Source organism: Erythrolamprus reginae, chromosome 2, assembly GCF_031021105.1.
Source record: "Erythrolamprus reginae isolate rEryReg1 chromosome 2, rEryReg1.hap1, whole genome shotgun sequence".
NCBI lineage: Eukaryota > Metazoa > Chordata > Lepidosauria > Squamata > Dipsadidae > Erythrolamprus > Erythrolamprus reginae.
The window spans coordinates 99,685,981-99,701,783 of NC_091951.1; the positions used below are offsets into that span (position 1 = coordinate 99,685,981).

The 15,803-nt window shown below is 44.0% G+C and overlaps 1 protein-coding gene across 9 annotated transcripts in view; it reads right to left on the reverse strand.

The window, feature by feature from the left end:
- Positions 1 to 14,021, reverse strand: part of NSD1 (nuclear receptor binding SET domain protein 1) — a 77,717-nt gene extending 63,696 nt beyond the window's left edge. For 3 of the 9 annotated variants that reach the window (XM_070738922.1, XM_070738921.1, XM_070738914.1), the window contains exons 1-2: positions 11,958 to 12,138; positions 10,388 to 11,298 (exon numbers count right to left, since the gene is read on the reverse strand). In XM_070738922.1, the coding sequence (XP_070595023.1) occupies positions 10,388 to 11,278 (891 nt within the window). In that variant the 5' untranslated portion in view covers positions 11,279 to 11,298; positions 11,958 to 12,138. Of the gene's footprint in view, positions 1 to 10,387; positions 11,299 to 11,762; positions 11,870 to 11,957; positions 12,146 to 12,519; positions 12,594 to 13,917 lie in introns of those variants that run through there. The other 6 variants (XM_070738923.1, XM_070738920.1, XM_070738918.1 and 3 more) reach the window with 5 other exon arrangements.
- Positions 14,022 to 15,803: the final 1,782 nt, after the last annotated feature.

Sequence of the window (15,803 nt, forward strand, 5' to 3'; positions counted from 1 at the left end):
CCCAAGTTATTTGTAACCATTTTTGGAATTATGATGCCTATACACATCCTGCAGGTCATGTGACTGCATTTTGGGTGCTTGTCACCCAGCTTCCTTTTACAGCCATTTGCAGTGTCTCACAGTCACATGACTGCTTTTTGTAATGTTTTTTGCCAGTTTCCTGCACTTACTTCTAGCTTCCAGCAAAATATATCTATTGCGGAAAATGCATTAATTTAAACATTGCCATATTTGTTTACTGGTGGTTGGAGGGAAGAGTCATAACTTTGAATCCTGTCATATGATATCTCAACTTATGACCGCATAGACATATGATTGTTGTACTAATATTTAATCCAAGTTCAATTTGCAATCTAATCCATGTGTTAGCCTAGTTACACTCGTCCACTGGGCTGAACAATGTTCTTTGGAGGTTGGCCTGTTAAACAATGACCTATTTTTTTCCTACTGCACAATGAAATCTGTTTTACACTAATTTTAAAGCCCATTTTAAGCACAAAGGTTTTTTATTGTTACTCTTTGCAAAGAATGTTTTCCAAGCCCTAAGTCTCTGCAGGTTTTTTTTCCATTGCTCTGACTTGCTCCAAATGTTTCTTTCCAGCCCTAACCAGGTGCTAACAATGTTCCCAGCAATTACCGACTTGCAAGGTCTCTCATTGTTATTCTCTGCAAAGAATGTTTTCCAAGCCCTAAGTCTTTGCAGGCTTTTTTTCCATTGCTCTACTTGCTCAGAATTTCTTCCCAGCCCTAACCAGATTCTAACAATGTTCCCAGCCCTTACTGGCTTGCAAGGTCTTTCATTGTTATTCCTTGCAAAGAATGTTTTTTAAAAGCCCTAACCAGGGGATAAAATAATGTGCTGAAACTGACCAGACTAAGGGTGTTAGCCAGATGAATATCTGGTAAGAAGATTCTTTTCCTTATTTTCCTCCCAAAAAACTAAGGTGCGTCTTATACTCCGAAAATTATGGTATATTTCAATTATTAAATGGCCTATGACCAAAAGTACTGTGCTTTCCCCATAATAGTGATTGCAAACCTTTTTTTCCTTGGGTGCCCAAAGCATGCTCGTGCACAGTATCGCTTACACACGAGTGCCCACATCCATAATTCAATGCACATATAATTAAATTCACACATAATTCAATGCACCACATTATTCAAGCCTGCACACGTGCACATGACCCCCCCTGCTGTTTCATCTCCTGTGCATGTGTGCATGACCTCCCTGCTCCCCAACTTCCGGTGGGCCAGGTGGGCCTGTTTTTTGCCTTCTGCACGCTCCAGAGGCTTTCTTGAAGCCTGGGGAGGGTGAAAATGCCTCCCAGAGCCTCTGTGCAAGCTAAAAATCAGCTGGCCAGCATGCACATGCATGATGGAGCTGAATTAAGACAACAGATCATGTGCCAGCTGATGTGGCTCCACATACCACCTGTGGCACGCATGCCATAGGTTCACCATTATTGCCCTATAAAAAACCCCAAGAAATACCCTGCATTTTTCTGAATATAAACCTTTGCCCACCTGTGGCAAACGTTTGTGTTGTACATGCATAGGCGTGTCCAAAAATTGTGCATGAATATATTTAATTAATTTTATTTGTATGCCGCCCTTCTCTGAGGACTAAATGTTGTTTATATCATAGATATTTTATGATACGTATGCAAAGCAGAAGGCCATGCCTGCTATCAATACTTTTGTCTGGTCACTCTCAAATGAAGGCTTGTAGTAACCTATACCCTGGTCTTATAATCAACAACTAACTGGTTGAAATGATCCTCAGCTCAATGCAGTTAAAGTGATATTTTGATACAGCTCTATAACTTTCTTAAATGACCCAGCTACCACATTTCTTCTCGTACTCATTTAACACAACAAGGAAAGCATATTATTACTTACTTTAGCAAAAATTACTATTGACTGATTGAAAGGTCATAAGGAACAACACTTAATAATAGATGCCTCACTTCACCTATTTTTATGATTTTCCACGAATTAATTGCGAAAAGCAAACTAAAAATAGCCACTGAAAATGGAGGAATTAAACACATGTCTTATGAACTTAAAAAGCCATTTTACTTCTGAACAGAAACAATGAACAAAGTTGTTAAGCGGTTTGTGTACAGCCATAAAATAAGAGGGCTTCATGCATCTCATTTATGGAATAATAATCTAAAGCAGGGTTATCAAATTTGTGGCCCACATGCATCACGCACTGATCATGCCCACGGCCAGTTTAGCAAAGGGGGAAAAAAATTCATGATACATCATGCAAAGTATCTGATGTAAAGTATATGGGGAGAGGCAAAATAATTTTTGACCACTTTAGCATCCCCAGAAAACCCCACGACTCTTAAAACACAACTAAGGAGAACTAGAACTATTTCAGAATTCAAGATTTTGCTGCTACTAGAGCCTGGGGTGGGGAGGGAATAGAAATTGACTCCCCCATTATTTTCAGCAGAGGTCTCCATGAAAGGAACATTTTGGACCAATCTCTAATTTTTTTTGTTTTCCAGGCCTGTTCTGGATTGTTCAATCTGCCATAAGGAATACTGTTATAAAGATACATTGTTTTTCTCTGAAAACAATGAAGATAATCTATCTGAAGGTTACACAGTATTATACAATATCAAGGCCCCTAAAATAACAAGTTATTTTTTGCAAACTTCCACAGTAACAGCAATCCTCCCAAGAAACTTTCCAGATGCATTAGATTTAATTCTCAGCCTAATATCAGGCTGGCTGAGAATTATGGAAACTGAAATCCAACATATTTATTGGGAAAACCAACAGTCTGCCAGAAAGTCCAATTTAGGTACTACCTCTCTTCTGTGATTCCAACATTTCCTAAGCCATAAAGATAAGAAGAGGGGAGGGGGCTGTGTTATTGCAGAGTTTGCAATAACAAAAATAAGCTGACTGCCCAAGAAAAGTCCTCCAGTAATGGATGGAGGAGGTTCACTAGGCTTTGTCTGTTTAATTTGGTCTTGGGGAACATGGCCAGTTTCTTCTCCTACTTACTACTGTTTATTTATTTATTTATTTATTCAATTTTAATGCCGCCCTTCTCCTTAGACTCAGGGCGGCTTACAACATGTTAGCAATAGCACTTTTTTAATAGAGCCAGCCTATTGCCCCCACAATCCGGGTCCTCATTTTACCCACCTCGGAAGGATGGAAGGCTGAGTCAACCTTGAGCCGGTGATGAGATTTGAACTGCTGACCTTCAGATCTACAGTCAGCTTCAGTGGCCTGCAGTACAGCACTCTACCTGCTGCGCCACCCCACCCTTTTGGCATGCGAACCCAAAAAAGGTTCGCCATCACTATTCTGTGCAATCAATGATACAAAATTATCATATCAGCGTTTCCTTAAGACTTGTGGACTCAGGACCCTGTTAGTATACTATATGTAACTATGTTGGGTGTTGCAATACAGAAGCTAACAATGTAAGTTTAAGACCGTACCTTTAAGCGTCATTTGCCATAAGAGGAAGCCAACAATGTTTCTCTTGGGGGAGTTTATACTAGAGCAGGGGTAGGCAAAGTTGGCTCTTCTATGACATGGACTTCAACACCCAGAATTCCTGAGCTAGCATGATTGGCTCAGGAATTCTGGGAGTTGAAGTCTACAAGTCATAGAAGAGCCAGTGCAGTCTCTAGTGCAGTCTACCCCTGCACTAGAGAGATTTATATTTGCTGTGTGTATATTTTGCTGTGTGCAATAACCTGGTTTGTAAACCATTATTGGGATTATATGTGTATGATATTTGGACTGTGTAACTACTATTGTTTATTTGCCTATTTATATAATAATAATATTGTTCTATTTTGTACTAAGTCTGATTCATTGACTGACTAACCCACATTGCTACATTTACTCTGCTTAAAAGTTTGTTAAAAGTTAGACATTCTAACAACTACCGCTTTAAAAAAAACATTTCATTCTTAAAAGGCTCTCAGGTCACTATAAGAATGCACCAGAATCTGGGACTGACACCTCTGGACAGCAAAGGGGCAAAGGATCCTTTTAATCCCTCACATCAGGAAGGATCCCAAAGCAAAGACACTATCAAGGGAGCATTTAGCAGGTAGATTTATTTGTCCCTGAGTGAACATTCTCACTTTCCCAGATAGGTCAGACTGCCTGAAACATTCTTCCTCTATGTTGATATTATGGACAAACTACTTTATTCTACACCCGGGATGGCGAACCTATGGCATATGGAGCCATATGGGAGGGCACGTGAGACTTTTCTGTGTTTCAGCTCCAGCGCCCTTGAGAAAGGCCGTTTTGTCCTCCAGATGCTTCAGAAAAGTTTCCCTGAAGCCCCGGAGGGGGGAAAAATCCCCCGATGGACAAACCAGAAGTTTGGAAAAATGTAGTTCCAGTTTGTCCATTTGGGCATTTTTTTTTTCACTTACCAGCAGTGGTGGGTTCATCCCGGTGTGGTCCGGAGAGCCGCACCAATATGAACCCATTGATTTTTGGTGATTTCCCCCCCGGAGTCTGCATGTGGAAGGAGGTCAGCATTAAGTGGGGCAGGGGGGCTTCTTCCAACACAGAGATGCCGGGGAAAATTTTTACCAAAAATCAATGGGTTCATACTGATACGGCTTTCTGGACCACACCGTTATGACCCCACCACTGCCTTTGGGGGGCAGCACAAGGGAGGGGTGTGTGCATGCGTGAGGGGGAGGGAAGGGGTCTGGGCATGTGCACACATGCTAGCACATCCCCACATACCCTTTTGGCATGCGAACCCAAAAAAGGTTCGCCATCACTATTCTGTGCAATCAATGATGCAAAATTATCGTATCAGCGTTTCCTTAAGACTTGTGGACTCAGGACCCTGTTCCATTCTAAGATTTATGGACGATTCCCTAAAGAGCCTTTGTTTGTATGGGTTACTTTTACCTTCATTTATCATATTAAAAATTAAAACTGACACATTTGCTGTCCACAGTTGCTTCTTAGGACTGATGGGATTTTAATATTGCATTATTAATTTATCAAATTTAGGTAATTTATCAAATTTCCCATCTCACTACCCAAATGACTCTGGGTGATTTATAGACCCAAACCATAACACTGTGTAAGAGTGACTTAATTGAAAACCTGAATGGAAACAAAGCAGAAGATAAAATAAGAACAAAGTTTAAAAGGCAACTTAAAGGCAGAGGGAGTTGCTTCAAATGACCAACTAATCTCAGGGTCACCTGTGACTCTTTTAATTCAATTGAATTGAATTCAATTTATTAGATTTGTATGCCGCCCCCCTCCGAAGACTCGGGGCGGCTCACAACAACAATAAAAACAGTATAACAATGGAACAAATCTAATAATAAAATTACATTAAAAAACCCCCAACAATTTAAAAACCATACAACACTTACATACCAAACATAAAATATAAGAAAGCCTGGGGGAGATATCTTAATTCCCCCGTGCCTGGCGATATAGGTGGGTCTTGAGTAACTTGTGAAAGACAAGGAGGGTGGGGGCCATTCTAATATCCGGGGGGGGGGAGTTGATTCCAGAGGGCCGGGGCCGCCACAGAGAAGGCTCTTCCCCTGGGGCCCGCCAAACGACATTGTTTGGTCAACGGGACCCGGAGAAGGCCAACTCTGTGGGACCTTATCGGCCACTGGGATTCGTGTGGTAGAAGGTGGTTCCGGAGGTATTCTGGTCCAATGCCATGAAGGGCTTTAAAGGTCATTACCAACACTTTGAATTGTGACCGGAAACCGATCGGCAGCCAGTGCAGGCCACGGAGTGTTGTAGAAACGTGGGCAAATCTAGGATGCTCTTTATACTCTTCTGGCAGGCCAAAAGAGCTAGGTACAATCTCACCTCTGAAGGCAAAATATTTTATAGAGTGATGGAAATGGCAAGAAGGCTGTTTATCTAGCTCCTGCCAGTGAAAATTCTTTAACCAACTGGGCTGGTAACATACCTTCCTTGCCTGACCTGATGCAATGGGTTGATGAAATTGGGATAAGATGCTTCCTTAGACATTTTTCAATGTAGGGTGGCAAATTTTATTTTGCAGACCCTTAAAGAGGTCTTAGGGGGACACTCAGGAGTCCTAGAATCACATTTTTAAAAACAGTCTGCATTATAATAAATAACATTGGTTAAATTAATGAAAAGGCTATTTCATTTTTCCTATGAGTACAACAGATTTTTTTGTAAATAATGCTGATTAATTTTGAACAACTAAAACTTAATAAGTGTTCTATTAATATACAGTGGTACCTCTACTTAAGAACTTTTCTAGATAAGAACCGGGTGTTCATGATATTTTCCCCTCTTCTTAAGAACCATTTTCTACTTAAGAACCCAAGCCCGGAAAAATTTACCAGGAAATTTGAGAGCGGCTCGAAGGCCCGGCCAATTTCCTGCCATTCCCCCTTTAATCCAGGCCATCTCAGGCTTTTCTGGGCTGCCAGAGGAGCCTTTCAGTGGCGCTCAAGGAGGCTTTGGCAGTCTAGAGCGAACAAAGCATTTTCCTTTCTCTGGGTCCTTGGAGAGGGAATAAACCTCTGCCAGCGCCCAGAGAAAATAAATGCTCTCTTCGCTCTGGGCACCCCAGAGCGAACAGAACGTTTTCCTTTCACTGGGCGCTGCCTCAGAGTCCCTCTTTTTTTTTTTTAAGCCTTAAAGTTTTGGAATTTTTTGATTTCCCCCACCTCACCTTTTTCCTTCAGCAGCGACTATCATCCTCTTCTTCCTCCTCCTCCCACCCAAATTCTGAGCTTTTATTTTTTTTCCTAATGGGTTTGCATTCATTATTTGCCTTTACATTGATTCCTATGGGAAAAATTGCTTCTACTTAAGAACGCTTCTACTTAAGAACCTGGTCATGGGACGAAAAGTTCTTAATTAGAGGTACCACTGTATATAGCAGAAACTCACAAAATTATTTTACCTGTTCATTACATTAGTTATGGGCAGAGCATGTGGAATAGAATGGAATCAATTTATTTTTAGAAAGCCCTTCATAATTTGAGTGGTAGTAAATAGAAAAACAGATGCAGAAAAGATGACCTAAGTGAAATTTTTGCCTGGAGAAATCTGAGATGGGATCTCCCAGAGGTACAGAGTACAGATCTCCCCAGCCACAAGAGCAAGCCAGATCCCCATTTCTGGTATCAGATGATAGATGGATGGATGGATGGATGGATGGATGACAGATAGATTTTCTTCCAAATAAAAACATTAGAACTTTTTAGTTAAAGAAAAATAGGAAAGAAAAAAGAAGTGAAATAGAAATGAAAGAAAAAAAGATAATAAAGAAGTGGCTTTTAATCTACTTAAGAACAGTTATAAAGAATATTTGTATTTTCCCCTATATTACTAATGTTAAATCAAAGTTTTTTTTCCATAATCTACCCTTTCCAATCATCAAGTCCAGAAATCATCAAATTGTTTTTTTTTCTTTTTTTGCAGCAAAAAATAATATCCACTATTATTCTACACAGAAAAGCACATCTATGAATTTACTACAAAGGTTTGCAGTAACAGCGATATTTGGCATCCCATTGAAACACTACAGGCCGCTCAGCTAAGTTCCATACAAGTGCAAAGGTCCTGTTTCCATTTTGTCACAGGCTATAAGTAGTCCTCGTCTTATGACCATAACTGGAACTGGAAAAGATGTTATTAAGCAATGTGGTCATTAAGCAAAGCATCACAATTGTGATCCATGGCCCACCCTGCCAGCTTCTTCACTAACTTCTCAGATGCTGTTGGGAAGATCACAAATGGCAATCACATGACCCAGGACACTAAAAAACACCTGTTCTAAATGTAAGCTGGTGGTCAAGCATCCAGACTGAAACCATGTAACTGCAGGGACACTAAGACTGTGAGGGCTCATCATAACTTCAAATAGTCACTATCAAAAGTTACAAACAAATGGCGGTAAGTCAAGGTATACCTATAAAGGCTTTCACTTTCTTCAAGTATGAGAACTCACACCATTAACTATAATTTAAGCCTTATTAACTTTTCTTAGAAAAAATCATTTCAATTGAATGAAAGAGGACTACCATTTGTTAAAAATTACTAATAACTGCCTAGAGTTTTCCTGGTTTATTATTGTTAATGTATAAAAGTGACCCAGTAAGATAACATATTTTTAGTCTGATTTAATCTTAGCCAAAACATTTTAAGAGAGAAATCATATTCTAACTCAAAACAAAATCACACCCCAAAGTGATTTGGAAATGAAAGTTGTAATTATATTCAGGACAGCGATATTCCTATGACTGACTCTTGCATTGCTTGTCCTTTGTACCTCACTTTAACAAACAGCCAAACATTTGAATGCAAGCAGTTACAAATAGTAGCAACATCATAAAATAAATACTTGAGAGATATTCTTGTTTGGCCTTGTATAGGAGAGAATATATCTTGTAGGATCATGCTTGCTTTATTTAAGACAATAAATAAGGTTCTTTTGTAAGATCAACTTCACCTATCCACAAATATAATAAATTACTGTACTCAATTCATATAATTCCTTTGACTGGATGACTGCTTTAAGAACTTTTCTTGCTTATATTAGGTAAAATGTTTGTGTGTTATGTGTCTGTATACATACACATTTACATATCTATATGCACACTTAATAGCTGAAGTAGCCACATCATTCAATGAAGTATAAATCCTGCTGCAAAAAATAATATTGGGTTAGCTGTTCTTTTAGATGCAACTATTTCCCCCCTGAATTACCTAGCCTTCAATAAAGTAACAATATATACAAATATTATGTCAATGTTACAATTGAAGATAAAACAATTCTTAGAGCAGGGCTTGGTACAAATACATTGTTTGCATCCACACATAAACTCGTAATAGCCTGGTTCACATAACAAGCAAACTCAAAAAATCCCACCCTATCATGTCCAAATTTAAGAGGTGGTATATGCGTGTGCACCAGACAACTATTGCAATCCTTTTTCTCATTTGCCTAGAAAAAGGTTCCATTTAATTAAATGGAATGTACTTCTGAATGGGAAAATGCGGAATTGTTCTATGACTCCTATTTCACACTCTTTTTTCTATTTATTTACTGCCACCTTTACAAATCAACCACAATTAAAATTCTTAAGTCAATCCCTGTGTTTATTCTTTAATACTTCCACTTAGAGCAATGAATATAGCGCCACAGCAAAACATAATTATTTGCAAAAATTATTCCTGAAAAGTAAACTTTTGATTTCAGGTATTATCAGTATCATGGCTCTGTCATTCCCAATCAACTCCAGTCCATGAACAGATTCAACTTCTTGTATCTATAAAAAAATGTAATCTTTAAACCTACTTTTTAAATTAAGTCCTTCTAGTTTTGCTAATATAGTATATTTCCCCCTGCTTCATGCATGTTATTTTATCCTGATATATATGCATGGCTACCTGGCATGCGACACTTGTTGACATCACTTGTATACTACACAATGTATAGTATGCTACATAATGTAAGTTCGTTGTATCATATGTACATGCACTAAAAAGACAAACTGACAGCAAGTATCTGAAATATGTTTCTGTGAAAAAGAAATGCTCAAAATTACACTTATTTTCATATTTTTGTTATTAATCTTGCAGTGAGACTTTAAATATGAAACAGTTCTACCAACCTTGCAAATCAAATCAGAAATGCAAGAATAACCTTTTAGTTCGCAGAACTGATTTATTTTTCATTGATTTAAAGACAATCTACACTCAGAAATAACATGGAATTCTAGAAATAAGTTCTATAGACAAATGTCCCATCCAAAGAATATTTTGGCTTTAAAGTAGTTTTAAAATTCCAGATTTGTACTAATAATTGAAACCGTAAGCAGGAAAAAGAAAATACAAATGATTTTTTAAAAATAAAGTAATATTTTTTAAAAAAATATTGATAAAATATCACATTCCAATTCAGGCAAATGGTTATCAATAAGAAGCAAGAAGAGTTGGGAATTCCTATAAGAAGGAAAAAAGCCATATTTAATCCTGTTTCTGTAATAAGTTACTTTTCAATATTCCAACTTTGATGATTATGTACCAAGCAGAATAAGCTACATTTGTACCATTCACTTTACTAAATCATTCCCATTTCAATTTTCATCTGAAACACATAAAACACATATATGGAAAAACCTGCCCCGCAACAACTTTCTTCAGCCTAATGTCTTCCAGATGAATTAAATGTTAGCATCCTAGTTCAGACAGTGCTAAGAACAAGACTATCTGGAGGGCACCAGGTTGCAGAAGGCTGCCCCATAACTGACTGACCTTCCTCCCCTCTATTTGTGCTTCTCTACAGCAGCAGGTGGCCACAGTAAAATAAATTTCCAGAAAAGGTATTGGGTACCCCAAGGCTGCTTACAGATGGTAATCCTGGAGTTGGAGGATTTGCGGTAATTGAAGATTCAAGCCTTTCTATCAAGTTTCCCAAGTTGATGGGAGTGGTGGGATCTTCCTTTTCAGATGCTTTCATGAGACTCAATTGGTTTTCTTTCCTCAGATCAGCATCTCCAGGTAAATAAGGCATTGAGGGCAGATCCTTTTTCTCAGTCCTGCCCCCTATAGCAGACTCTGGGTAAGAATTATTTTGTACATGCTCTGGAGAAGAAACTGGGGTGGATAAGAGGGCAGAAATGGTCTCATTGGGTCTAATTTCTATACACTCTCCTAGATGGAGATCTGCCCTGTTTCCAGAGTCGGTTTCCTTACTGCAGGTGGCCATAGCTCTACTTGCCATCCTCAAGTGGATTTCGTCCTCTGGGTCTTCCTCAGCTGTGTTGGAGGAGGCTTCTGAATCCGCCTCCTCCTCTTCCTCGGACGAAGAAAACGAGTCAAAATCCAGAATCCTGGCAGAATCCTGCAGAGGGTAGTCTCTGGAGCCATGTAATGACAACGACGAGCTGCAAAGCTCCAGGGAGTCTCGGCTGGAGTCGTTCATTTCCAGCTCCTGCAAGGAATCAGAGCCATCTTTTGAGCCATTGAAATATTCAGCATTGCCCATGGAGGCCAAATCCTGCAGCCTGCGCAGTGGGATATAACGGGAGGGTGGGGGGTCTTGGACGAACGCAGCCTCAGACGCTGCTGGAGGGACCCCCAGGGGGAACGCATTAGGGAGCTCGGGGCTACGGCTCCGACCCTCCCCCACATAGGGGCTGCTGTCCCCGTCCTCCTCCTCCTCCAGCGCGTCTAGCCCCAAAGGAGTGGCCAAGGAGAGCAGGCAGCCCCTCCTGCTCACTTCGCAGGCCTGATCCATTCTGCGAGGCGGGCATCAACCTGTGAAGCAAACACAGCAACAATGGGGTCAGCCAAGCCCTCCATGGCCTTGTTCTCCAAAATGGCAGCCATTCCTCCTCCTGCTCCTCCTCCTTTTCTCGGCGGCCGCGCGGCAGAGGCCCGGCAGCCGCCTTCTGTTCTGGCCCGGAGGCCGCAGAACGGCTAACAAGCCGGCCGCGGGCTCCTTTCCCCCCCGCGACTCTCCACTTCCAGCAACGTTGCCTCCTTAATCGCCACAACTTGACGTTGCCTTCAAAACAAGGGCAGCATCCATCCCTGCTCTTGCTTGCCGGGAGCTCCGCAGAGCAGAAGCAGGCCTGGCCTGGCCTTGCCGCACTCTTCCCCCACCCCTGCCAGCCCGCCCGCCCGCCCGCCACCTCCTCCCTGAAAGCTCCAGCTGCAACACAGTGAGCGGTTTAGCAAAGGCTTCTGGACTTTTCATCCCTCCTCCTTTTCCTACCTACCGCCCGGCTTCCCAACTAGGCCCGACAGAAGCTAGCAAGGATTTCTCCCCTTCCTCCCCTCCCTTTTTTGCAAAGGCCCATCTGGAGCGGGCTGCAGCGCCCTTGCCATGTCCGGATGGAATTTGACTGAGGAAAACGCTTTGAAAGCCCTCCCCCCCTTTTTTGCAAAACGGGGAAGTCGTTCCTGAAATTTACCTGCCCCCTCCCTCAAACGCGGGGCCAAAAAACGAAGAGCCGATTTGGCTCCTCCGGCCCCTACCCGCTCCGACTCCAGCACAGCTGCCTGCCGGCCTCTTGCGCTTTTGCTCGCTCGCTCTTTTCCGCTCGTGCGCGCCCCCGCTGCAAAGCGCGCCGCCGCCGCCACTGCTGTCCCCCACCCCCCCTCGTGCGCGCTCGCGCGCGCCCCCTGACTGACTCTTGGGGTTCAGCAGCTGCAAACCGCGGCGCTGTCCAATCAGAGCGGGCGCGTCCGCTCCTGTCCCCTTTGGACACCACACGGCCCTGTGGGCTTATCGCTGCCCCCTAGTGCTCGCTGCTGCAGCCCCCTCCTGACCCACCTCTGACTACCCTCCTCAGGCTACTCCCCAGGGGTGGTTGCGGGCGAGCAATCCCGCTCGGCCTAACCTCGGCCTCCCTCTCTCCCTCCCCACGGCACATGGCGCCGCAGCTCTCCTTCCCTTGCCCGCGCTGGACGAGCCCTGCCTTTCCTCGCGGCCCACGTCCTTCCCACGCAGCCTAAAGCGACTCGTTTTCGTACCAAGGCGCCTCAGACAGGGCACCGCCTGCCAGGCCAGGCCTTTGCTGGCTCCCCCGCCAACGGGTGCGAGAGAGAGCAGGAGCGAGCAAAGATGGTGGCTGTTCGGCTCATCCACCCAACCCCCGCCGGACAGCCGCCGCTTTCGTTTGCCAGCCTGGAATAAGGGGAGGGGGGGAGAGAGTCCTCCTGACGCCCCGTGACCACCAACCAACCGGGCTTATTCGCCGTCCCGGGGTTCTGTCCGGGGCACGTGACGCCGCCGAGTCTGAGCTGCCCTCCGCCACCTCCAGGGGTTGACCGGGGCGCCCGGCCGACCTTGTCAACCTTATTCCGCTTCGAGGGGGAGGGGAGGTGTGTGTGTGAGGAAAACAGGGTGGCTTTCTGCCCCTGACATAAAGGAGCAGGAGGTAGTCAGGCCGCCCCCCCTAATATTCGCGCCCAAACAATGAGGGAAACGGAGCAGGTCAACTTGTTCCTTCTTCGCGGCCAACAATGGGGTGGCGAGTGAGGAGGAAAAGCTCCGTCGCTATTCTTTCCTTCCTTCTCCTTCCCCCCGCCCCACCTTCGCCGATTAAGGGAGGGGAGCCGTCTCTCCTCAAAAGCAATTGACTGGGCTGTGGAGAGAGAGATATGGCTGCCTTTTGGCCCCCCCACCTAACGGGGCCAGGTTCTGTTCTCCTGCACCACAGACGAGATACAGGGCCCCGCTGCCCCCGGGAACCATGGGGGCGGCTGAGGAAAGCGAAGCTAGGATCTCCTCAAACAGAACGAAACCAGGCCGCTCCCCAAACCCTCGAGAGGGAGGGAGAGGGAGAGAGATCCACTCCCCAGCCAATGGCTTGCCCAGCAGTGAGCTTGGGTGCTGCTGTCCTCCCTCCTCCCCACAGATTGGAGGAAGCTTCTCCCGCCTGACTTGGGGGGAGAGAGGAGCCCGCTCTACCCGCTGCGTCTCCGGGGCCAGGCGAGGGACGTCGCGTGCCTGTTGCCTTCGGCAGCGCTGCTTCGTCTTTTCATGTGGCGGCGAGGGCGGCCGGGGAACCTCGCAAGGGACCGAATCCCCGACACCGATACCCCGCCGCCTCATTCCAGGCTCCGGCTCCTTCGCCGCCGCTTCAAGCTCCTCTGACACCGGCCAAGAGCGACGGGCCTTCGCCGTGTGCTTCTCCCTTCCCGTTTCAACGTGCGGCTCCGGCTTCGCCTCAGAATGCAGTCGCCCCCGCCCGCACCCCCACCCCCCTTCCCGTTCCCACCTGCTTTGTACAAGCAGCCATTGGAGTTGCGAGTCAAAACCTTCCCGGGGCACTCGCACTCAAAAACACGCACACGCACACACGGCAGCCCCCCGGGCGGCTCCCGAGCCCCTTCCAGACGGGCTGAAGCGGGAGGGGTTCGCTCTACCTGAAATCCTCGCCGGCGAATTTCGTCCGCGGGGGGCAAAACGGTCTTGCTTGGCGAGGGAACCCGGCGGGACCTCCGGTTTCTCATTAATCCTCCTTTGTATTTGATATGTTTATTTATATATTTAAATTTCGAATCGGCTTCAGCGAAATTCCCCTCCCTTGTTGAGGGCGAGCAGGCAAGAAGCGAGCCCTAGTCAAAGCAAAGAGAGAAGGAGGTGTTGGTTGTATCCAAGGCCATCTTCCCAGCTCTTTCTGCTCTTTTGCTGGCTTGGAAGAGCTTGCTGGCTCTTAGTGCTAGTTTTCCAGAGGAGAAAAACTCTTGTTTGGGGGGTGGGGAGTTGCCATTCAAGGATAGGCTGGCATGGGGGAGATGTGGTCTTCCTGCAGTGGACTAACCTGCTACATTCTGACTCTCTTGGATTGCAGATGTTAAAATAATCCGCACTAAAAGCCCAGCACAGATCTGCACCGAAAGATTGAATTTGACCACTGACAATTTGAACAAACCTGGGCAAATCACACACACAAACAACTTTTATTCTGAAACGGCCATCTTAGATGGAACCTCTGCACACTTAAAGTTCTGAAAGAGGATATTTTCCTACTTTTGTGGTTGCTGAGCATCGTTTTGTTTAAACTGCAGCTGTTGAGGCCTCAGAATAGACAAACAATGATTCCAAGCTAGAATGTTCCCTGCTGGTCCAGGTCAGTTGTCTCCAACATGACCCCCCCTTCCCCTGAAACATCAGGGCTGCAGGGCAAAGAATGCCTCACCAGCAAGAATTTGGAAAGTTGCAGCCCCAATAAAGTTTGGACCAGCAGAAGATGTATCCAGTTGCAGCAGGAAGTTCATCTAAAAATAAACTAATGATCTGATTAAGGGAGTTTTGTGTTTTTCTAATACCAGTAGTATACTGACCACTCTTTCCAGTTATGTGTTTTTGGCGAGAATGCAAAATTATCTAAATTAAATTAAAAATAGAGTGTAATCTCCCTCTTCCACAAATATTCCTGTATGAAAAAGAAATTGACAGTATTGTTCTCTGAAGTGGTTATTGATTACAAGCCATCCTGAACCGGATTCTGAAGAGTAATGGAAATTGGTACCTGGAGAGCAAGAAATTGGGAAAGAATGGTCCACATAGAATAAAAAGAGCTATCACTCTCTCCTCCCAGTCTTTGTGTAGTAAAAGTGGCAGGTAAAAGTTGCTTTTTAACCTGGTCACTGTAATAATAATAATAATAATAATAATAATAATAATAATAATAATAATAATAATAATACTTATGCTTTTGAATGCTTAGACTGCTTCACATAGGCCTTGTTTATTTACATACTTACCCATGGTTTATTTTAATTGTATTCCATCTTTATTGCTTTTACAAATAACTCAAAGCAGTGAGCATATACCATGCTCCTTCCTCCTCCTATTTCCCCCACCACAACCACACTGTCAGGTGGGATGAGCTCAGAGACACTGGCTCACCCAACTGGCTTTTGTGGCTAAGGTGGGACCTGAACGCATAGCCTCTAACTTTCTAGTCTGGTGTTTTAACTGAACTGTTTATAATCATGATCTCAGAATATTTTTTGAATTTTTGTAAATTCATAGAAGGTGCTTGATTAAAACTCGGTTGTCACAATTGTACCTGATGTTTCATGGAAACAAAACCATTCCCAAGTTGAAAATAGAAGGTAGAAAGAGATAGAAGGTAGGAACACATGCAGTTCTCTGCTGCTTATTAGAGTAACTGAATAGGACCACTTTGTCAGTTGTAGTTCAGATTCAGTTTGCACATCTGGGTCAGGTGAGCAAAGGTGACCCTGATTATTGCCAGTCAAGCTGCCCAGGGACAGAAAAGGTGAGGGTGGTGGTGGTGGAG